General features: G+C 54.2%; 1 protein-coding gene across 3 annotated transcripts; it reads left to right on the top strand.

The window, feature by feature from the left end:
* Positions 1–949: 949 nt before the first annotated feature.
* Positions 950–16,227, top strand: RAC2 (Rac family small GTPase 2). Of its 3 annotated transcripts, none has more exons than XM_059934841.1 (7): positions 950–1,062; positions 3,167–3,238; positions 10,090–10,207; positions 10,923–10,985; positions 11,321–11,480; positions 14,761–14,893; positions 15,502–16,227. In XM_059934841.1, exons 1-6 carry the CDS (start codon positions 1,049–1,051, stop codon positions 14,889–14,891), a joined length of 558 nt encoding a protein of 185 aa, XP_059790824.1. In that variant the 5' UTR covers positions 950–1,048; the 3' UTR covers positions 14,892–14,893; positions 15,502–16,227. The 3 variants fall into 3 exon arrangements, with proteins under 3 accessions (XP_059790824.1, XP_059790823.1, XP_059790826.1); XM_059934840.1 differs by having other exon boundaries at positions 950–1,083; XM_059934843.1 differs by lacking the exon at positions 15,502–16,227 and adding an exon at positions 13,416–13,419 and having other exon boundaries at positions 950–1,083; positions 14,761–14,888.
* The last annotated feature ends 7,957 nt before the right edge of the window (positions 16,228–24,184 follow it).

Raw genomic sequence — 24,184 nt, 5'->3', positions numbered from 1 at the left:
AGGGGGCGCACTCGCCCTCCCCACCCACTGCAGCACTCAGGCTTTGTCCCCCAGACAGCAGCCGGGGTGACAGAAGAGTTTGGAGTCACCTGGCCCTGGGTTTGATTTCAGGCTGGGCTATCCTAGTGAATCAACTGGCTTCTAAGGCCTTCTGTTTCAGCATCGTTCAAACGGGCCACGGCTCCTGAGCCAGGGTGCCCGGTCCCCCAGGGCTGCCTCCAGCACAGGGCCTGGCTGGCGTGGGGCACTGCCCATCACTTCCCTTGACGTTTCCCCTTCTCTGTCAGCTGATCCCCACCTCCCTTCCTGCCCCATCATATCACCCCCCCCCCCCCCCGTATCTCTCCCATCGTTCCACACTCAGGGGGTCCCACACTGGCCCCTGCTTGGGTAGCATCCATGTGTTCCCCTCTGGAGAGCCCTATCTCTGACACTAGCTTTCAAGTGCCAGCTTGAAGGCCACCTCGAAGGCCCTAGCTCGCCCTCTGTGTAACTCTGAGGTCCCCTCCCTGTCAATCTTCCGTGGCCCCGTCACTTCCTGCCTTGTTTTATGGACACCTATGATGAAGCCGTATCTTCCCGCTCACATCCTAGACTCACCAGTACCCGATCCTGTGCCTGGCACTCAGTAGGTGCTCATTAAATGCTTATTGACCAGAACCGAGGTGAACTACATTCTTAGGAGCCTCAGGTTCTTGGAGAACAGCTCTGGCCCTGCCCATGGAAGTGAGTCTCCAGCCCAGAGGGTCCCCAGGTCTCCTGCTGGTGTCCCGGAGCAGGGATGCCCGCGGGGGTGGCCAGGGCCCAGCCCAGCCCCTGAGGGCCATCCCCCCCTTGAGCCGTTCTGCCAGACCGCAGGCTCCGCCTTCTGCAAACGGCCGTGGGGGCAGCCGCTTGGGTAAGTTCCCCTTCCGCTTCCTCCCGCCTCCTGTCCCGCTGCGGCTGCTCCTTGCTCAGGGTGCCTCTCCAGCTCTCCATACCCCCGTGTCTGCAGAAGCGCTCCGGGCCCTGAGCTGTCAGCACCACCGCCCCCCAGGCCTCGGACACGATGCAGGCCATAAAGTGTGTGGTGGTGGGAGATGGGTAGGTACCCGGCTGGACTTGCTGACAGCTCCGTCCCGGGGTAGCCCTGGACCCTCCCGCCCTGGCGCCCCTGGGGAAGCCCCCTGCCCTGCAGATGGAGGGGTCCCTCGGAGGCCGCCGGAGGAACGGCTCCCTTTTTCTCCCAGGGCCCAGAGGGAGCCCCAGGGGTGGGCTGAGGACAGCTCCACTCTCTCTGCCCACCTCACCCCGGAAGCTGCCTGGGTGGAGTGTACAGGATTAGGGTTGGGGGTGCCTGGGGCCCCTCGCCTGCACCCTGAGAGCTGGGGCTGGTCTCCCACGGGCCCTCAGGCTTCGATTCTGTGGATGCCGGCTGGGGGCAGGGGTGGGTCCCCAGGCTGACCTGGGCTCTAGTCACTGGCTTGCGCTGCTGTGTGGCCTTGGGCAAGTCACAGCGCCTCTCTGAACCTCAGCTTGGCCATCTGGAAAGAGGCCCATGTCCTCAGGGTTGATGTGGGGTCCCTTGAGATATTTTGACTGGTTGTCCTGCACGTAAGCGTGTTCAGTGCAGCCGGCCTCCTGAGCCTCAGCCTGCGTGGCTGGGGAGGTTGTGTGGAGGCTGTGGTGAGGAGCAGAAGGGGGAGGGGCGTGAGAGACAGAGCTGGGGAAGGAGGAGGAAGGGGTGGGAGGGTGACTGGGGGGGTCAGTGTGGGCCAGGCTGAGCCGAGGCGCCTTCTCAGCTGTTAGATCTCAGCGACCTCAGGTTGTCATGTCCCCCACTACGGGCCTCAGTTTCCTCATCTGTAAAATGACAGCTTTGATATGCCCATCTCTCGTGCCTGCCAGCAGCACTGTCTTAGGGTCCAGCCCGCAGGTACCGTCTGGGGTTTTCTGTAGGTTCAACCCCGACACATTCCCACATGGTCTGGCTGGGCGGGCCTCTTATCCAACCCTCCCATCCTACTGAGGGGCAGCCTGAGGCCTTAAGAGACTTGATTTTCCTGACCTGGGGTGGGCTGATTCTGATGCATGTTATCTGCCCGCCTGTCCAGCCCTGCTCACTTCTGCTTTATATCTGATCTGAGGAGGGGAGGGCGGAAGCCAAGGGCAATGTTCCAGTCACTTAGAGTTACCTTGTTGGCAGGCCCGGGGGAGTGGGTGGGGAGAAGAGGGCAGCCGGTCCCCTCGGAGCAGGAAGTGACGAAACCAAGTGGGGCAGGGGAAGGCCCAGGGCTACCTGTGCCCCCTGCCCCCTCCCAGCCCAGCAGACTGAGGGCGAAGACTGTGCGAATAATGGCGATCACTACTAACTTAGTACTTACTATGTGCAGGCCCTGGGCTTAGTCACACTCCTCTATTTTATCCTCCCACCAACCCTAATATTAGGCCCATTTTACAGGTGGGAAAACTGAAGCTCAAAGAAGTTGTCATTTGCCCAAGACCTCATGGGATTTGAATCCTGGTCTCTCTGATTCCTAAACTCCATGCTTTTAACTGCCATGGTGAGGTGGGAGGGAAAGAGGAGGGTCAGGCTTTCCCCAGCATTTGCTGGCTGCTACACTATGCCAGGACAGTGCTCAGTTCTTTTACCGGCTTCGTCTAATTTACTTCTCAGTCCATCCTATGAGATCAACTCACCTTATCCCTATTTTCTGGATGGGGAAACTGAGGCATAGGGAGGTTAAGTGACTTGCCTAAGATCGTGCTACCACTGGGTAGGTGATGAAGCTGGGATCTGGATCCCAGGGGAGTGAAGGCAGAGCCCTGGACAGGTACCAGGGGCCTCCTGGGGACCCCCTGCTCTTAACCCTCTGTCTCACATCACTGTCACCCGGGGAAGCCTGTTACAATACAAATTCCCAGATCCACCCCACACCCCTGATTGAGAATCTCTGGGGTAGGACCCTGAAGTCTGTCCTTTAACAAACACCCCAGATGACTCTTAGGACTCTCAGGTGTGAGAACGCTGGTACAGGGATTCTCAGCCGGGGACACTGAGGCCCAGAGGGGTGGGCCTGGGTCTTCTCTGAGGGCTGGGCTAGGGGACTGGGCAGGTGCTGAGAAACCTCCCTGAGTCTCGGGCAGGGCCCATGACCACTGTCCTCTCGAACTTTCTGTCTTTCAGAGCCGTGGGCAAGACCTGCCTGCTCATCAGCTACACCACCAACGCCTTCCCGGGAGAGTACATCCCCACCGTGTGAGTTCTGTGCATGGGCGGGGCGCTCGGAGGCTGGGGAGACACGCATCACCAAGCCCACCCCCTTTTCAGGCACATCCTGTGAGCCAGGCCGTGCTCCAGCCGGTCTCTGCCTGGCAGAGCTGCCCACTGATTCAGCCGGGGAGGCAGCAACCAGCGCCGGGATGAGTGCCGAGGGCTCCCAGAGGGGAGAGAGGCCGCCGTGGGGTGGGGAGGTGCAGAAGGCGTGCCAGGGAGCGGGTGGCCTTCAAGCAGGGAGATGCAGAGGGCTGGCGTGAGCAAAAGCGGGGTGGAAGAGGGGCGGGGGCGAGTAGTGGAGGGCCTTGACACCGGGAGATCAGAGACATCAGGGCCCACGTGTGTGTCGGGGGAGAGGGCAGTGCCACCTGGAGGCCTGCCCTCGTGTTGGATGTGGTGGCAGGGCTGTCACCTGACACACGGGTATGTAGGAGTATGTGGGGTGAATGGGAAGCACCAGCCCCCTGTCACCGATGCTCGATGGCCCCATGCCTCTCAGGACAGCCCCCCAACTCCATAGCACAGCATCCAGGGCTCTGTGTGGCCTTCTCGCACCTTCCTTTCTGGCTTCATAGCCCAGTACTTTGCTTCTTGTCCCGTCTGCTTCCCGCCCCTGGTCACCAAACACTCCCTGGGCATTTCCACCTCAGGGCCTTTGCTCCAGCTCTTCCCTCTGCCTGGACTGCTTTTCCTTCCCATGTCCACGTGTCTAAGACCTCCAGGCCAGCTCCAGTGCCTGCTCCCCCAGGAAGCCTTTCTGATCTAGCCTGAAAGTGTCTTTCACTCCCCAGAGAGACTTTATCTGATCTTTCCCATGATCATGAGCCTACAGAGGGCAGGGGGCCACGTCCAGTTCTTATCGGGTCTCCCCGTTGTCTTAGGAGAGTGTCTTATGCACAGCGCAGTCTGCACGTTGCCTTAGACACGATATATCTGTTTTGAGCCGACCTGAATTGAACTTCATGGAGAGGCCCTAGCAGGATGGGTCACCGCTACCATCTATCAAGGGCCTACCGTGTGCTGGTCCCTGGATGAAATGTCACACATGTGTGACCTCATCTGATGCTCACGGGAGGAGGTGACTATTACTCTAGCCCCAGGGCGCCCGCGGGGGAAGCTGAGGCTCACGGCTGCTAAGGGGCCTGTCCCCCAGGGTCACCAGGTGGGCTGGGCTCCCTCTACTGATATCTCTCCCTGGGACACCGGCCCAGGCTCCAGTTGCCTCAGGGACCCCAGCCCGGGCAGGAGGATGGCAGCCAGGAGAGGGCAGAGAAACCTGGGTAGGAAGCCTGGAAAACTGATTTCTGCTCCGGTTCATTTCCCAACTCCCCCTACGGCGCCAGTGCCCCTCTCCGCATCGGCCCTTACCTGCACACTCACCATCAATCACCAAATGCCTCCTGGTGCTGAGGGAGGGCTGGCTCTAGACCTGAGCGGGAAGGCAGGTGCAGAATCGGGGAAGGCAGCTCCTGCAGAAGGCCACTATCACCAGGACTGTGCTGGCGCTACCTGTGTCCTGTCTCTGCCTGTTGCAGCTGGGCTGGAGGGCCCACTTGCTCAAAGATATTAGACCAATGGCTTCCCCTCTGTGAGCCTCAGTTTCCCTTTCTTTAAGAGGAGGGGCAGGGCTGGGAGATGCCAAGCTCATTGCCTGGGCGCCTTCCCCGTGCAGGGGGATGGGAGGCGAGTTCGCTGGTGCAAGATGGCGGGACCAGCAGCGGCCAAGGTAGGGCCAGTTGCGCTCAGCAGCCCGGAGAGACTGGCCCCTGGTGGCCCCGAGTGGATTCGATTGTCCTGGACAACCTTGTGGAAGGACAGACAGAATGGACCAGGCAAGGTTTACCTTCCCAGGACCCTGAGGGGTTGGGTCAGAGAGCAGGGCCGGCTCCTGGGTGAGCCATCTAGGCAGGCACACACTCAGGTGGGTCCTGCACTTGGTTTAATGCTCGGATGCCCCCATCCTGAAATTCTTAATGTTTGAACAGGGGTCCCTGCATTTTCATTTTGTGTTGGACCCTGCCAGGTATGTGGCCAGGCCTGCACCCCACCCTCTTTATCTTCCATACGGAGCTACTCGGCTCTGGACAAGCCCCCAGAGGGGCTCCTGCTACAGTGCTTGCACCCCTGTGACAGGGAGGGGAAAATAAGCCACCCTGAGCCCTTGACAGTGGAGGGTGGGGACAGCCGGGGAGAGCGGAGTTGGGGAGAACAGGCAGCCTGAGATCTCTGGCACAGAGATAAAGGTCAAGAGAGTTCTGGGGCTGGGGGTGGTAGGGTTTGCTGGGGCCGGAGGCATGTGCCAGTGGACCAGATCAGATAAGCGAGAGAGCTGAGCTGAGCTTGCTGCCTGAGGGTTGGGGGATAAGAGCTCAGGGTCAAAGCCCCGTCTCACAGATGCGGAGACCGAAGCCTGCTCTGTGGATGGCCCTGTGCTGGGTGTTGGGGATACAAAGACAAGGCAGGAAGACCCTGCTCTCGGGTACCTGTGACCTAGGGGTTCTCCCTTTTCCCCTCTCCTTATGACCATTCTCAAACCGAAGCCCAGGTGAGCTTTCAAAAGCGAAAATTACATGGAGCCACACCTTGGCCTAAATTCCTCCCTTAAAACCCACCTCTTACTTACTCCATTCTGGTCCTCGGGGACCAGACACGCCAGCCTCCCCCAGGCTTCTGCACTCGCCACTTCCATCACTCGGTTCCCGGCTGAGGTATCCCCTCCCTGACCCACTGTCTAAAGCAGCCCCTCCCTCCGCCCAGGCCCCCTCCACCTCTCCACCCTGCTTGACATTCTTCGTAGCCCTTCCCGATCTGACTTCTCCTGCTGGGATGGAAGCTCCATGAGGACAGGGCCCTGGTCTGTCTAGTTCACTAGACCAGGGGTCCCCAACCCCCGGGCCACGGCCTGTTAGGAGCCCGGCAGCACAGTAGGAGGTGAGCAGCGGGTGAGTGAGCGAAGCTTCATCTGCAGCTCCCATCGCTCCCCATTGCTTGCATTACCACCTGAACCAGCACCCCCCACCCGCCCCCCGCATTCCGTGGAAGAATTGTCTTCCATGAAAGAAGACATGGTGCCAAAAAGGTTGGGGACCGCTGCACTAGACCAGCTTCTAGAACAGAGATGAGCACATCGCTGGTGCTCTGTAGTGACAGGGCCAGCCTGGCAGGCGGGGAGGGCATGCGCCAGCCTGTCCTGAGAAGGTGCTGGAACTCAGCCACCAGCAGGGGGCTCAGCTCTGTGGGGGCTTGTCTCTGGGAAGGAAGAACACAGGTGGTTAATTTAGGTCGGATGGGCCAGTACTTGGTTTTCACCTTCCTTTGTAAACTGGCAAATCCAGCCCAGATTCCCATAGACAGGATGGCGTGCAGCCTCCCTAATGGACGTACCGGGGGCCCTGCTGAGCTTTCCTGTCTGGCCTCGCACCTCCCCCTCACCCCATACTCCTGCCACCGGGCGAGTTATTCCCTCACTGTGTCTTGCTGGCTCAAGCCTCCCCACTGCTCATACACGCCCTCTGTCCCCTCGCATCCCACCTGGGACACCTCTCCGCTCCCCCATCTCCTCCAACCACCCGCCTCTCTCACCAGTGGCTCTGTCTCCCAGCTTCCCCTCTGACCCTTCTCTAAGACTTTTCCACCCAGTGGCCAAGAGGGCCTTTTCCAAATGCAAAGCTGATCATGTAACCCCTGCCTGGTGAAGCCCCTCGGTGGCGCCCCATTGCCTGGAGGACCACGCCCCAAATCCAGCAGTGGTCCATACCTCACCTGACCTATCAATCCTCCCTGGTCCCCAAGTCACAGCCATACATGCCCTGTGGTCTCTGTGTTCTGTGAATCCACCTTCTTTTCCCTGGAGGCTTGGGTGGTGGTCAGGTGATGCCCGGCGCTGAGCCCCCTTTCACCTGCCCTCCATACCCCTCCTCCACTCCATGCTGGGGTCAGGGCCGGGCCTGCAGCCCTGGGGGTGCACAAAGAAGCCACACAGACTCTGGGTGAAAGCACTCCAGCCGTGTGACTGTGGGCAGGTCACTCTCGGGCTTTGACTCTCAGTTTCCTGGTGTGTAAAATGGGCACCACGGTAGAATCCACTTCCTGGGCTCACTGAAACGATCTAAGTATGAAGGGCCTGGAACAGCACTTGGCACCCCTGGGTGCTCAGCCAGCGTGAGCTCCCTGCCCTCTCCACAGCTCCCGGTCAGCCCCCACACCCCAGCTCAAACTCCGCTGAGTCTCCAGCCATGAAGTCGCAGTGATGCTTACACCATGAGCTTTTCTGAATTGGGTAACAGGATCTAGTCCTGGCTCTGCCGCCAACTGACTGTGAGATCTTGGGCAAGTCCCTTCCTGTCTGTGAGCCTCAGTTTCCTCATCTGGAAAATGGGAGTGAGGGTTGGCCACAGTGGTGGTATAAGGTTCCTCTGGTCCTGGCTGCCTGTGGGTCTCTGAAGTAGGGGACCCCGGAAGTCGTAGATCATTGTCCCTGCAGTAATCCCTCAGGCTCTGGCAGCTGGTCCTCTGTGGGGGGCCGGTGATGCTTAAGGATGAGATTGTTCAGCCTCTCAGCATCTCCCCATGAGGTGGCTTGAATGTCCTCTGTCCCTGGATCCTCCTAATGGCCCCAAGAGATAGGGCTTTTTTCACAATGAGGAAAGTGAGGCTCAGAGAAGCTGGGTTACTCACCCAGGGTCACACAACCAGCACAAGGCTTCACAAGGAACTTACTGTTCTCTCCCACCTCTGGGTGGCTATCTCCAGGCGAATCAACCCTCCTGCAGTGCATTTGTCCACTCTCTCGCTCACATATGAGTGTACAGAGGAAGCCAGGTTCAAATCCTAGCTCCTATGCTTGTGAGCTGGCTGGCCTTGGAAAAGTTATTTGACCTCTTGGGGCCTCGGTTTCCTCAACTGTCTAATGGCAATAACTCGAGGTTCTTTTATCTTGGATCACTTGGGACTTCAAGACCTAACGTATGAAGGTCCCTAGCCCTCTGACCAGCCCCAGAGCAGGTGCTTGGTGCTGCTAAAAGTCCCAGGAACCAGCTCTTTCCCCATTGCCACGGCCCCTGAGACCCTGGAGTTGGTTCAGAGAAGACAGATGCCTTTGGCTCAAGGAATCTTGGGGGGCTTTTTGGTGTCAGAATTTCAGACTGGACATTAAAGGAAAGAGTGTCCCTGCATCCTAAGCTCCTCCCAAAGGAGTGTTTCTGGCAGAAGCCAAAGAAAGCATGGGCACTTCTTTCCCCATCATGCCCAGTGATGTCTCCCTGAACAGTGCCTTCCGCCTGAAATCCCACTATGGTATGGGTGGTACGAAGAGTAGGTCTACAGAGCACCTACTACGTGCCAGGTGTGAGGCTGGTCTTGGTGCAGTGAGGAACAAGCCAGGCTTGATGTCTGCTGTTTGGGTGCTGAGTCCACCACAGATTACTGAGTTGGGATGGGGTGGGCGCTCCAACCTGGCTGGGGCTCGGGAAAGGCTTCCTGGAGGTGACCTTGAAATGGGACTGGAGGGAGGATGAGTAAGAGTCAGCCCAGCACCAGGAAAGAAGAAGAGTGGGGAGCTGGTGGGCGTTTGCAGGAACTTTCCAGGCAGGAGGGAGCAGGGCCATCTGCGGAACTTAAGGCTGGACAAGCGTGGGGTGTTAAACATGTCAGGTTGCCCACTTTTTTTTGGGGGGGGGATTGCCTGTCACAGGATAGATGTCTTTGGAGTTGCTCTGAAGCATTACGGCTTCTGCAGCCTGTCACTGAGCAGTGTTCTGGGAGGGCTTCGTGGAGGAGGTGGCATCCCAAGGGCTTCAGTTCAGTTTGGTTTAACTCTGTTCCACCTACACTCACTAGGTGCCAGTCCTGAGTCTTCAGAGATGAAACAGACATGGGCCCCACCCTCACGCGGCCCGCAGCCCACAGCGGGACAGAGACACACTAAAACCAGTTCATAGTCAGGCAAAGCAGTTGCCTGAGAGAGGGGACGACAAGCTCTTTCCAGGTCGGGGACAGGGAGGGAGGTGTCTGGGATGTTTCCCCACAGTGGGAGCTTGTGTGATTGCCCTGGAGGCCTCTCTGGTTTTGGCAGGGAGATTTTAGCCTCTGTCCCACCCTATTCCTTCAACATGTGCCTTTCCAGTGTGTGCCAGTGGCATTTCCTGAAATCTCCAGTAACTGACAGTTTTTGGTGTGCACTAGGGGTGGGCTGGAAGGCCAGGGAATTAACACTCAAGGACTTCCCTCTGCCAGTGGGAGATGGAGAAGGTGGATAAATACCCCAGCTCCTTGCCTCCTCTGGGGGATGCCCTGAGCTCAGTGGCCCCAGCAAGACGGAGCCCCAGTTCCCGCACAGTAGCAGCTCAATAGCTGCTGTCCCTTCCCCTAGGCTGCCTGGAGTCACTTCCCAAATAAACCACTGGTGCCACTCCCTCATCTCAGGGTTTGCTTCTGGGGGGACCCAACCTAAGATGGGAATGAACACTCATTCAACAAATATTGGGTGACCAGCCGCAGCGTCCAGCCTAGGAGGTGGGTAAAGTTTATCCTGATCATGACTTGGAGAGAATGTTATGCAGCCTTGAAAAATCATCTCTCCAAAGGGTAGGTAAGGGCAGAAAAACAGTAGAGACAATGTTTTCCTCTTTATGCTTACCTGCGTTTAAAATTTCTTATGTAATAGATCAGTATTTAAAAAAAATAAAAAATAAAACCCAACTGCATAGTGCTTTGTGACTTTCGTCCTGTTGTAGCCCCTCTCTGGGTCTTGGCCTCTGCCATGGAACCATGGACTGCAAGTCCCCAGACTCTGGGGCTGGAGACTGACCCTTCAATCTTGCCTGTTCCCACAGGTTTGACAACTATTCAGCCAATGTGATGGTGGACAGCAAGCCCGTGAACCTGGGGCTGTGGGACACGGCAGGGCAGGAGGACTACGACCGCCTCCGGCCGCTCTCCTACCCGCAGACGGTATGCTGCCCCACCCCCTCCTCGTGGTCCTGGGCTTTGCGTCCCTGTTGCCTCTGCCTGGTGAACCCTGACCCTCCCCTTAAGGCCCAGCGCAAGGAGTCCCCGCCCTCCATCAGTCCCTTGTCATTACTGTGCCCTCTGTCTTCCCAGCCCCTTTGCCTCTTGGGCTCTGGCACCACCTGGTTCTCAGTGGGTGGGGCAGGCAGACTCTGGACCAATGGGAGTTCAGGATGGCCAGCTCTCCGGGCTGCCAGGGGAGGGGAGGAGTGATGAGGGCACATCTGCACGTGGCTCTGTGGCTGCTGGGCTCTCTCTCCAGGGTGGCAAGGAAAGCGCTGGGGCTGGTGACCAGACAGGGGGTGGGGGGTGGGTAGTGAGTGCCCGGTGAGGAGCATGGATTCTGGAGTTCCAGATGGCAAATGCTTTAATCCTTGTAAGCCTCCCTTTCCCCATCTGTAGAATGGGGTAGCAGCAGCACCGCTACAGTGTTGTGTGAAGATTAACCACTTAGAACAGGCTCTGGCCTTTAGGAAGTGTTGGATAAACAAGCAGCAGCCTGGTGTAGAGGTGGGAAGGGAATCCCTGCTCTGCCGGATCCTAAGCGCCCCGCATCGCCTGGGCTGCTCCAGCCCTCAGTGGCTGCCCAGGTGTGGGAGGGCCCAGGTGGGGTGCCCCCAGGCCTCCCCTCACGAATAACCCTTGTCTGACCCCCCAGGACGTCTTCCTCATCTGCTTCTCTCTTGTCAGCCCAGCCTCCTATGAGAATGTCCGGGCCAAGGTGAGCAGGATGGAGCGGGGGTCTTGGGGGGATGGGGCAGGTGACCCTGAGGGAGGGGAGCACGGGAGGGTGGGACCGCTGACTTTGGCCTGCCTCTGAGGCAGCAGAGGATGTGGGCAGAGAGGGTCCCTAGTGCCACCCAGTGCTGGTGGGAGGGAATCGGGGTGAGACTCAGAGGGGGTCTCAGAGGGGGCTGTGATAGTTAGCTTTACTCTCTAACCTGTCCTCTCTCCTCCCCACACACCCTCATGCCCCCCTATTATCTCCTCCCAACATGGTGCCCCTCTTCTCCCCCTACCCCCTGCACGACCTCCTGCCCCCACCCACCGGCCCAGTGGTTCCCGGAGGTGCGGCATCACTGCCCCAGCACGCCCATCATCCTGGTGGGCACCAAGCTGGACTTGCGGGACGACAAGGACACCATCGAGAAGCTGAAGGAGAAGAAGCTGGCGCCTATTACTTACCCGCAGGGCCTGGCGCTGGCCAAGGAGATCGGTACGGGGCTCGGGCTCAGACAGGGGAGCTGGGTGCAGGGTGATTGCAAACATAGCTTCCAGGGCCAGGCTGTGCGGTTCCACCCTGGGTGTGCCGTGTACTAGCTGTGTGACCCTGGACGAGTCACTTAGCCTCTCTGGGCCTATGTTTCCTCATCAATGAACCATGGCAACAGCAGTAGCTCTGGGTGGTTGGGAGAATTAAATGAATTCACACCCATGAGCTCCTAAAGCAACACTGCACATGGGAAGCACTCTGTTAATTATTATTATAGTATTAGTGTAATCCATAAACAGATATTGAAATAAGTGCACTTGGACAGAGAGAAGCAGGGATGGAGCGGGGTGTGCTGTGGTTTCTCAGAGGACGAGCAGCCAAGTCAAGCTTGGGTTTTCCGGGAAGGCTTCCTGGAGGTGGTGCTTCTGCTTGGGTTTGAAGGGTGACGGTTTTCCCTCTGCATCTTTCTCACCCCCCGTTCCTCACCCTCCTGGCTTCTCAGCCCAACTCCTCTTTGCCTCCCGGCCACTGGACCAAAGAAGTGACTGCTCAGGGTCACGCAGCTGGTAGGTGGCAGAAGCAGGATTTGAACACAGGACCACAAACCGCTGGCTTGGGGGCCTCCTCGTGGTGGCTCAGGGCTGCCTGCACCAGGGAGGTGATGACCGATGGGTCTGGCCTCTTCCGAGGCGTCCAGGTCTGCTGTCCTTCGTCAGGCCCTGACCTGCCTGGGGACAGGGTACTTGCCCAAGAGCCTGGGGCCACCAGTGGGGTTTGGCCACTATGAGCAGTGACCCAGCTGCCCAGGGTGCTCTGCGTCACCGCAGGGTCCTGCAGACCCAGGGTTTGGCCCCTGAATTGGTGGGGCCTGCTGCAACCCATCCCTCCCTCAGCCCTACCACTCTTCCTTCCGCCGGAACTGGGAGGGCCCTGGGGACTCACATCTCTTCACAGGAAGAGAAACCACAGCCATCACCCCCTGCTTCATGTGACTAGCCCAGTGACATGGCCGTCTTTCCCAGGGGCCCCCGCTGCCACTTAAACCCTGGGTCCTATGCCCCATCCTAGGGGCTCTGGCTCTCAGGCCCTCTGGTCTTTCCTCACAAATATTGGGGATTGCACCCCTGCCTTCCCTTCTTTCTGAACAGCCTGTCCCCCCGGACTCCTTCCACCCAAGACAGTGACTCTCCAGGCTGTGTCCGACCCCATCCTTCTTAAAGCACAAGCTTTGGGATAAGATGGGACCTGGAAGCCTGGATTCTGGTCCTGGCACTGACTGTCTGCGTGACCTTGGGCCAGTGGCTCCCCCTCTCTGGACCTCAGTTTCCCCATCCGTACTAGCCAGCCTACACACTCCCTAAAGTTCCTTTCTCCTTCATGAGGAGAGGACTTGGGGTTCCTGCCTTGGCCTCTAGCCAATCCATCTTGGAGCCAATACCAGCTGGGGGTGGCCAGGGGCAGTGACTAATGACTTTGAACTTGCCTCGGACCAGCCCAGGCCAAGGGGGAGAGCTGGGGGGCCTGCAGGCTAATGAGGACAGCAGCTGCCTCTGCCCACCAGCCCAGGGTAACGAGCTGTGGGGCAGCTCTGATCCCAGCTGCTAATCACAGGATTGAGCGCTTCCTGGGTGCTGGGCCTGTGCATTCTCCTGCTTCATCGTCATAGCAACTATGAAGGAGGGACTCTCATCACTCCACTTTACAGAGGAGGAAACTGAGGCTCACAGAGAAGTCACTGGCTCAAGGCCACCCAGCCGGGATGTGCCAGAGCCGAGACTCGAATCCGGGCTGGGTGGCTCTCTCAGCCATGATCAGGGTGGTCTGCTGCCCCCACAGGTGGGAGACTGGGGCGCAGAGAGGGGGGACAGGCTGAAGTCCTGGAGTGGCCAGGCCCCCAGTCAGGACCCTCTCTCTAGACACTACTGATCCAGGAAGTAGGAGGGTGGCAGGTACCAGGGAGGACGCAGCTGGAGGGTGTGGAAGAAAGAAGTGGACACTGGCTACGGTCCCTTGCAGGGAGACAGTGGCCAAATGCCCAGTGACACCCTTCTGGGCACAGAAGGTTATGGTGACGAGACTCCCAGACCCAACTCGGGGTGCTCCGTACCTGCCAGCTGAGCCCTGGGACCACTGCCTGTGCTCCCTGGCGGGACAACACTCCCATGTGCAAGGGAGACATCCAGCGTGCCACTCAGGACAAGTGACATCCTCTCTGAGCCTTGGTTTCCTTGTCCTTGCCCCACACTTTCTTTCCCTCGTCCCTGGGCTGCCCCTCCTGAGATCCTGGCTCCCCTCTCCCAGCTGTGTGTCTCTGGCCCCGGGGCATCCCCTCTCTGGGCCTGATTCCTCACCTGGGAAGCGGGGAATCACAGAATTTCTTCACAGGGTTGTCGGAAGCGCCCAGCTCAGTGCCTGGCAGGGAGCAGGTGCTGATCAGTGTTGGTCTGCTTCCTTCCCCCCACAGAACAGCAAAGTTCCCCCTTCCTGCCCCTCTCCTTCTCTGTTTCCTGAAATCGGCCCCCAGGCCTCTCGCAGAGGGGGTTTTTCAGTTGCTCACTTCAGGGAGGCTGCCTGGGTTGTAATGGACACAGGAACTCGCACAGGTTCCTTCCAGAAGGTCACAGAACACTGCCCCTGGGAGTGGGGCTCAGCCTGCCTTCCTCTCTGTCTGTGCCCCGTGCTCCAGCCCTGAGTGGTCACGTGGGAGAAGGCTGGTCCCCTCATGGGGGAATGGGTGCTCCCCAGTTCCCATTCCTCTTGCTGAGGGCCCCCAGCTGCCCCTGGGGGAGGGGAAATGTCTAGTGTGTGACTTTGGATAAGTGACTTTTCTGAGCCTCAGTTTTCTCATCTGTAAAGTGGGGAGATGCGAAGGACTGGTTAGATGACATTTGGAAGGTCCTAGTGAGCGGGCCACGGGTTCCTCAGGCCTCCTGGGGGAAGATGGAGGCAGGCATGTGGCAATTTTCTAGAAGAAAGTGAGGCGCTGAGAAATTTGGTCACCGTAGCTTGAGCCCCTTTCTTACCAGGAAGGTATCCTTCCTCAAATTAAGGACTTTTGTGTCCAAGAAAGACACAGACCTGCTCTCGTAGGGGTGTCTTAACCTCTCCCTCTGAATAAAACTCTCCCTTTCCGACATGAGGAGACTGAGGCACAGAGGGGTAAATACCCTGCTCTGAGTGACACAGCGCAGGTGGCCACCACAGCCAGTGCAGTTGTATGGCGTGGGAGGGGGTTTTGCCCAGCCCTGACCTAGGCCTCTACCCTCTTGCTGCCCTAACCCAGACTCAGTGAAATACCTGGAGTGCTCAGCCCTCACCCAGAGAGGCCTGAAAACCGTCTTTGACGAGGCGATCCGGGCTGTCCTGTGCCCCCAGCCCACGCGGCCACAGAAGCGGCCCTGCAGCATCCTCTAGGGGTAAGAGCCCCTCCCTCCCCTCCCCCACTCCCCACACACAGCAGGCTCTGGCTGGGAGGGAGGCGTCCAGCCACTCTTCGGTGGCCCTAGGTTTCATCGGGAGTGGCATTTCGGTTGGGACAGAAGAGGGACCATCAAAGGGGCTTCAGGTTGCCCATTTGCCTGAGCCGGTCCTGCTCTGTGAGCCCAATTCCCAGAAGGAAGGTTCAAAGTGTCAGAAAATGCCAGGTAACCTGAGGCAAGGCGTGGTGTCACTGAGCTCCCCCTCTGCCGTCCCTGCAGCAGGGCGGGGAGGATCACGGCAGAAAGATACCTCAGCCCCTACCCCTTGGAAGAGGCCGGTTGAGCCAAGGAGACCTGACACCCACATATAGGGGTAGAGGTAGGGCAGACTGAGTTATGAGGCTACTGGGGCAGAGGAGGGATGGGTAGGGGTTGGAGGCACCCACGAGGCTTCCAGGATGGGTGGGACAAGAAGGACGGAGAGGACTTGGCCAACCTTGAGCAAAAGCTGGGAGCTGGAATGAGCCGTGAGCCAGGAGAGCCGGGAGTGGGCTGTGGGTTCTGCTTGGCCCCAAATTCTCACCCACTGTCTGTCTTCCTTCCAGGACACACCCAGCCCTCCCAGCCAGATGGTTCTGACCCTCCAGGGCCCCCACCCAAAGCCCCATGGCACCCCCGCTGGCCATGCTGTCCCCTTCCTGTGGCGTTTCTTAGCAAGATGGCTGCAGAGCTTGGTTCATCATCTTCTCTGTGCTGGAGTCCCCCCTGGGGAAGAGTGTGAATTTGTAGGTGCTGCGTCCCCATTCCCTCATGCTCCTGCCTTCCCAGGAGCCAGGGGGGAGCCCCAGGACCGATAAGCCACCCCTGTGTTGCTGTGGTCAGATGCCACACATGGCATCATCTACCTGTTTACTCCTCCCTCCCAAAACCTGAATCCCCTCTGGAAACTTCGGGCCAGATGGTTGCCGGCCACCACTTATATACCTTCAGGGATGGGTCTCTCACTCTCCCATGAGGCCGTCTACTCCAATATTGATGGTCCTGCTTGTCTGAGAGTTCTCCTACTGAGCTAAATTAAGTGCCTGAGAAGTTTGTTCTTCTGGTCTTAGTCCTCCTTTTGGGGACAACATAAAACATTCAGATTTTCTAAATCTCTGTGGGCACCTGCCCAGCCAATCAAAAGGCTGGGTCCTGCTGACTTCTGCCACCTCTCAAGTCTTTCTGCTCCACTCACAGGATCCTGAGCTACATTTACCTGTGCCAGTCTTAAAACTTTCAGACCCTGCCAGTCAGGATTTCTGTCATTGCAAATAGAAACCCAATTCAACCTGCTTAAGCAGAAAATAAATTTACTGATTCAAGTTTGGAAATATCATGACTTCAGGTGCAGCTTGATCAAGGGGGCTCAAATGATGTCATCAGAACTCACTTTCCTGTACCTTCTGATGTCTGGTTCATTCTTAGGCAGGTGACTCTCAAGGGCTTCATCCTTCCAGTTTCAAGCTCAGCAAAAAAGAGCAAGTGTCTGCCCTAGGCAAAGTTCTAATTAAGGTTTACTCTGATTGGACCAGCTCAGGTCTTTTCAACCAATCACATTTGTCAGGAGAATGCTGTGTTCTGATTGGTCAAGCCTGGACTACATGCCACACTAGAGCATGGAGCGGAGGCAGCCCTTTCAAAACCATACCCACTAGAGTGGAGGGAGGGGTTGGTTCTCAAAGGGAGACTGAGAGCTTTGCCAGAATTTGGGAATATGGGTGTTGAGCAGCCAGAAACCCCTAGTCTCCACTATTGGAGGTCCCAGGAAAGTGTCCCAACAGTGTAAGGAAGCAATGCCGGTCCCAGCAGGCACAAAACACAGGCAACTTTCTTTAAAAGAGAGATGGGGCTGCTGTAGGATTTGCGAAGCTCATCCCTAAAGTGTCGCGGTACAGGCATGGAGCCAGTCCCACCTCAGTGTTTGCTAGTTCACGAATGCCAGACTTTCCAATCCTCCGGACGACTGTGCTTCTCTATCTAAATGTCATCCATCCATTCAACACAAATTCACTGAACACCTACTCTGTGCCAGGCATTGTTCTGTGGTCCAGCGGTACACCCAAGTTCTTGCCCTCAGGGGCTGACACTCTAGAGAAGCTAAAATAAAGGATTAAAAAAAAGAGATATAAGATCCCGTCCCTGACAACACAGAAGTTCCCCCAATTCCCAGCCAGTGAAATGATTTGGGTTTCATTTTCTGCTCTTCCAGGCTCCCGGCCACTTCCACTGCCCCTCGTTAAGTCCTGAAGTTCTGATGCAAGACCTCAGCTCACTGGCCTCCTGAGAGCCCAACCCTCTTGAAAGGGAAGGGGTGCAGGGGGGAAATCCCATGGCCTTTCTTAATTTCAGCTCAGACAAGGTCGTTATGCTTTTAAAGTTACTTCTCTGAAACAAACCAAAAAACCATTAACACCCCTGCCCCACCCCCCAACACACGACACAAACACAGACGTGTATCGGTCAGAACTCACACCCTAAAACATCCAATGTTTAAAAGTCCTGAGAAGCCCCTTCCAGTGGGCCAGAGTCGAGGAGAGCCTCTTTCTGTTTCCTGCTCTTCCGGGGCCTCGAGATAAACTTCAGGACCACCCTCGTGGCCCCAAGGCCTGGCTGCACCCCACCTCCCTCGTTCCTCCTGCGCTTACACCTCCTCTGCCATGTGCCTCTTCCCCTGAGCCTGCCCCAGTGGATACAGTCCTTGTTTTATACCAATAATAAAGTCAGGAAATAAATTCTCTCACCATTGTGTGGTTTCACCCAGCACATATGATCTCATTTAATTCTCCTAGCAGCCTTCCAATGTAGTACTAACAGCTCTGTTTTGCAAAGAAGGAAATAGAGGCACAGGAGTTAGAGCTCAATTCACTAAGGCAGACACTGTACTTTTCCACCTGATACCACTACTTCCATCCTCTTTGCTAACGGGATTCTAGTTTTGTGCAAAGCAGCAGTGTAATTAGCCCCAGACAAAAATACTTGTTCCCAGCCTGCTTTGCAGCTGGAGTTCCAAGTTCTCACAGTTCTGGCCAACAAGACATAAGTGAAAGTCAGCTGGAAAGGTAGCTTCTGTGAAAGTTTCTGTTTTCTTCCATAAAAAAATAAGGGACCCAGCCGACACTGACCATTGCCCTGGCCCCTTCCCTGATGAATACTGATGAGATGTCTGGAGCTGCAGCAGCCATTTTATGAACCTGAAGCCACAAACATGAAAATACAACCTAACATACGAAGAACGGAGTAGCAGAAAGATAAAAAGAGCCTGGATTCTTCACAACTTTGGTCAGCAGCTGAACAAATGCCAGTGGCTGCCTCGTTAAGGGAACAGAGCAAAAATGAAATCACTTATTTGTTTATGTCACTGTTAGGCCTTCTGTTACTGTTAGTTGACAGCATTTGTAACTGAGGACTTAGGACTCCCAGCTCTGTGCTCCTTCCGCTGTATCATTGTGTCCAGAACTCACTGGGTATGGGGTGAGTCACTCATTTCTGCTTTGCAAATTGGCTGAGGACCAGAACCCCTTCAGATAGGAAAGAGAAACCTCGAGGGAAGTCGGTGAGGAGTTTTGAAACAGGAAGAACTGTTAGTTGTGGGCAGGAGCTGACAACATGGTGATGCTCACTCATTTGACAGCAGCCACTTCCATGGACCCGCTTGGTGCCAGGCCCAGGCTGGGTATCAGGGCTTGGGTGCATTATATTTGGCCTCTTGCAATAAAATCATCATCTGGTGGGCAAGGAAAGCACCTGCCAGATAAGCCTACTTCATTTGGGGCTGTCTGTCTTGGAGCCTGGCTTCTCCTTGTGTCTTCTTCCAAAGCAGAGGCCTGGGGGTGTCCCTCTGGCTTCTCCCATTCTGTCCCCCCATCATTCACTGGACACCAAGCCTGGAAAATTCAGCTTCCCAATATCTGTTAAACCCACCCTTCATCTGGCCCACTGCCACTCCCTACTATAGGTCTTGCAGCCATCCCCTGGACAGTAGCTATGGCCTCCTCACTGGCCTCCCTGCCTCCACTCTCCCTGCCTTCTCCAACCTTCATCAGGAAGCCTGGCGGAATCTTCCTCATTTACAAACATAATTATGCCACTCAGATGCCTCGATGTAGCGTCACCATGATCCTAGCAAGTACCTGGCACCTAGTAGATGCTGATAAATGTCTGTTGTTTATATAAATGAATAAGCAGGTGAAAGAACGGACTTTAAAGGAGAGAGAGAGAGACCCAACCCTTCTAGTGACCCAGCTGAGCCCAGCCTTCCAGCATCCTCACCATGGCACCAGTCATGTGCATGAGCCATCTTGGATGTGCCAGCCCAGTCGAGTCCCCAGATGACTGCAGCCCCAGCCAGCACCGTGTGGAGCAGACGAGCCACTCCACTGAGCGCAACCAACTCACGCAATCATGAGAGATGACAAACAACGGTATACTGAAACAATGCCTCTTCTGGGGCCAAAGTCCTTGCTGTCTCTTCCTTTGATCTCTTACTTCTCCTCCCTACCCTCTTAACTCCTCCACTGCCCAAGAAATATTCACCTCTGGGGACATCTGATTCCACCTAGGCCTCATGGGATGTGCAAGGCAGGGCAGAGTAAGCTCTGGGGAGTGAGACAGAGATCTAGGATAGTTCTAGAAGACTTCTGAAGGCTTTGAGAAAGTGAGATGATGAACAGTCATCCATATAATCTGAGGTTCAGATCAATTCAGTTCCCATGTGCTAAGACTATGCTCTGTGCCAAGTGGCGCTGGGAGCTGGAGGTGCAGAGAGGGGTGAGACCCAGCCGTCTGCTCCCCAGGGGCCCAGAAGCCAGTGGGAGAGACAGACGTGTAAATCAACACCTGCCACGGGGTTTGATCAACATACCACAAAAGTGTACTCAACAGCAAACGGAAGAGACCCTGGTTTCAAGGTGCCAGGTAGAGATGTTTCCGCCCCCTCACCCCGGCTGAAAAGCAGCCTGACAATAAGGAGAACACAAAGCAGAAACACAAACTCTCATCTTCAAAGAAACCAGGAGACACCTGTGACCCCAAACCGCAGCACGCAAGCATGAAGAGCAGATGGAGGGGTGGTAAATGATTTAACAGGGCCCAGGAAAGACAAACCTAAGTGCCTGCTGTTCCATGGCAGGGTGGGGTGGGAAGCTTGGAGATGGGGAAGATGCAACCAACTGGCCTTACAGAACCGCAAGGGGGCTCCAAATTAGGGGACCTAGATACCACAGATGGCGAGGCAGGAGCCTGAAAACAGGTGGGTTGTTTGGAAGTCTGTATCAGGAGCGGTTAGACCCCCTGGTCCTCTCCCCTGCACTAGGCAGTCAGCCAGGCAACAACCCTTCCCTAACGCGGGCAGGGAAATCCAACTAGAGAGTTCTGGACCCAAGGACACCAGCCGCAGAGCAGGTGGGGGTGAGGCTCCAGACTGATTACTGGAGATGCGGTAGATTTGAGTACACTTAGCAGATAATCACTCCCTCCATCCTCTACCTCTGGGGGAGGAGCGTACTTCCCCACTCCACTGATGCTGCCTTGGCCATGTGACTTGCTTTTGGCCAGTGGGATATTAGCACGTGCCTCACAAGGAGAGATTTGATGTGCTTGCACCCTGTTCTCTTGTGCTGACAAAAGAACAGGCCCTGGCAAGCCTGCTGGTTCTAAGAGTATAAAAGAAATAGGGAGCAGGGGTGCCCAGATGACCTGCAGACCTGCAGCTCAAAGCAGGTCAGCCTGGCTGAGCCCAGCCTACATCAACAAATCCCAGCTGACCTGAAGGTGTGTAGTGAAATAAATGCTTATTGTTGTGTACCACAGAGATTTTTGCGGTTATTTGTTTCACAGTAGTAGCTGACTGATATGGGAGGATTCACTGAAAGTCTGAAGATTTAACAGGGTGATCCCAGCCCCCTTCCCTCACCCAATTTAGGAATGCAAGCACCCATGCATACATTCATCCCAGACAGGAAACTGTGGATGGGATCTGACCACCCCAGTGAAAAGTCTTACAGATGCTGACAGCTGGTGACATCTGATGTTCTTGACAAAACGTTCAGCTGTTCCTACAGAGGTGTTCACTATTTTGCAAGCCCTGTTCACTATTTTACATAGAGCTTCCAGTCCAATTTTTAATGCTTTATTCTGCAAAATGAATAGATAGCCAAAGATGACTAGTTAATTGAGGAAAGTTCTAACATGAAAGAGATCCAATCAAACAAATAGAAAAAAAGGAACTAGCAAGAAATAGAGACAATGCAGTGATCAGAAGAAAGCTTTAAAGAAACCATCATTGCTATCCTTAGAGAGAAAAGGAAACATATTATGTCCACAAATAAATACAGAATGCCATAACAAATGAATAATCAGGAAACAGAGAAGAGCTCTTAGAAATTAAAAATATGTTGATTAAATTTTTTTAAAAAATAGAGGAGGTGGAAGATAAAATAGAGTAAAAAAAAAAAAAAAAACCTCTCAGAAGATAGAATAAGATGGTAAAAGTAAACAATAAAAAATTAAAGGATTACAAAAATGGGCGGAAGACCTAAATAGACCTTTCTCCAAAGAAGATATACAGATGGCCAACAAACACATGGAAGGATGCTCAACATCAACATCACTAATCATTAGAGAAATGCAAATCAAAACCACAATGAGGTATCACTTCACACCGGTCAGAATGGCCATCATCGAAAAAATCTATAAACAATAAATGCTGGAGAAGGTGTGGAGAAAAGGGAACCCTCTTGCACTGTTGGTGGGAATGTAAATTGATACAGCCACTATGGAGAACAGTATGGAGGTTCCTTAAAAAACTAAAAATAGAACTACCATATGACCCAGCAATCCCACTACTGGGCATATACCCTGAGAAAACCATGATTCAAAAAGAGACGTGTACCACAATGGAACATGGAAGCAACCTAAGTGTCCATCGACAGATGAATGGATAGAGAAGATGTGGCCCATATACACAATGGAATATTACTCAGCCATAAAAAGAAACGAAATTGAGTTATTTGTAGTGAGGTGGATGGACCTAGAGTCTGTCATACAGAGTGAAGTAAGTCAGAAAGAGAAAAACAAATACCGTATGCTAACACACAGATATGGAATCTAACCAAAAAAAAAATGGTTCTGAAGAACCTAGGGACAGGAAAGGAATAAAGACGCAGCCGTAGAGAATGGACTTGAGGACACGGGGAGGGGGGAGGGTAAGCTGGGACGAAGTGAGAGAGTAGCGTTGACATATATACACTACCAAATGTAAAACAGATAGCTAGTGGGAAGCAGCTGCATAGCACAGGGAGATCAGCTCTGCTTTGTGACCACCTAGAGGGGTGAGATAGGGAGGGTGGGAGGGAGACGCAAGAGGGAAGGGATTTGGGGATAAATGTATACGTACAGCTGATTCATTTTGTTATACAGCAGAAATTAACACAACATAGTAAAGCAATTATACTCCAATAAAAATGTTAAAAAAAATAAAATTCTACAAAAAAAAAAAAAAAATAGATAACCAACAAGGACCTACTGTGTAGCACAGGGAACTATATATATATATAACTGAATCACTTTGCTGTACACCTGAAACTAATACAACATTGTAAGTCAATTGTATTTCAATAAAAATTAAAAAAAAAGAAAATTAAAGGATTAATCTAGGAGGCCAGTAGTAAAATAACAAAAGTTCCAGAAGGAAATAATAAAAAATCTTCCCTAGAACTGAAGAACACAAATCTTCAGATTAAAGTAATTTGCTGCATGCCCCAAACACTTGCTGTTGCGGGGGACATGACCCAAGTGTTATAAAATTTCAGAAATTTAGGGATATAGCAAAGACCCTAGAGGCTTCCAGAATAATGCAAAAAGCTACCTAAAGTTACACACAAAATATTGAAAATAAGAATAGTGCTGGAAGCTAGAGACATGAACAGATGCCTTCTACCACCTGAGTCAAAGTCCAGGTTCTCAACCTAGAATTCTAAACCCAGACGGGCTATCAACAAGTGTGAGAGAAGAATTAACAATTTTCAAACCTGCATCCTTTCTCAGGAAGTTACTGGAGGATGTAGACCAACAAAATAAGGGAGTAAACCATTAAAGAGGAAAACGTGGGATTCCAGAAACAGGACAGAACATAGGAAGAAGATGAAGGGAATCCCTGATCCGATGGTGGAGAAAGAATCCCAGGGTGTCAGCTGTGCACAGGCCTGGGGGACAGCTGGGGCAGAGAAGAGGAGTTAGGAGTCTCCAAGAAAAAATTATCACTGAGATTAGACCCTGGAAATTCCACTGTGAGGTTTTTATGAAGCTACAGGCGTGTATGGAAATACTTAGTCCAAGAAAACTAAGATTTTTTTAAAAAAAAAACCCTGAGCAAATGAAAAAATGAGACAATTATTAACTCCTGGCTGAACAGGAAATAATATTTACATTGCATTAATCATGGAAACACTGAATATGCATTTAACAGAAAATACGTTGTGTTGAGAGGATAGGGAAAAGGGACCAGAGGGTGCAAGAAATCTAAAATCTTCACTTTCCTTAATATGAAGTCAGTAGATAATAGGTAAAGTTGGGGATTCAAGTGGTAGAAAAATAAACTGGATATTTAGCAAGATGGAGATAAATACAAGGAGAAATAGCTAAGAGGGTGGAATTGCCTCTGGGACAGAGGATGGGTCAGGGCCATGGGAGAACTATTTTTTGCTGTTATAAGTCTTTTTTAGCACTATTGTTTTTTTTTTTTTTAAATTATTTATTTATTTATTTATTTTTGGCTGTGTTGGGTCTTCGTTTCTGTGCGAGGGCTCTCTCTAGTTGCAGCAAGTGGGGGCCACTCTTCATCGCGGTGCGCGGGCCTCTTCGCTATCGCAGCCTCTCTTGTTGTGGAGCACAGGCTCCAGACGCGCAGGCTCAGTAGTCGCAGGCTCAGCAGTTGTGGCTCACGGGCCTAGTTGCTCCACGGCATGTGGGATCTTCCCAGACCAGGGCTCGAACCCGTGTCCCCTGCATTAGCAGGCAGACTCTCAACCACTGCGCCACCAGGGAAGCCCCAGCACTATTGGCTTTTAAAATTTACTTGCAAACAGTACTTTGATAAAAACATATTAAAAATAATTGCGTTACAGATGAAAAGGAAGCCCAGAGGAGGGAGCGTCAGAGAATGAAAAGGCTTCAGAGAGGGCTCCCCTGAGCGGCTGTTGCCCTAAACCTGTTGAAGGATGAAGAGAGGGCCAGGGAACAGCCTGTGCAAAG

The sequence above is a fragment of the Balaenoptera ricei genome, chromosome 10 (genome assembly GCF_028023285.1).
Source record: "Balaenoptera ricei isolate mBalRic1 chromosome 10, mBalRic1.hap2, whole genome shotgun sequence".
In the NCBI taxonomy this organism is placed as follows: Eukaryota; Metazoa; Chordata; class Mammalia; order Artiodactyla; family Balaenopteridae; genus Balaenoptera; species Balaenoptera ricei.
The sequence above is the reverse complement of the archived record's forward strand: the minus strand, read 5'-3'. Positions and strand labels throughout refer to the sequence as shown.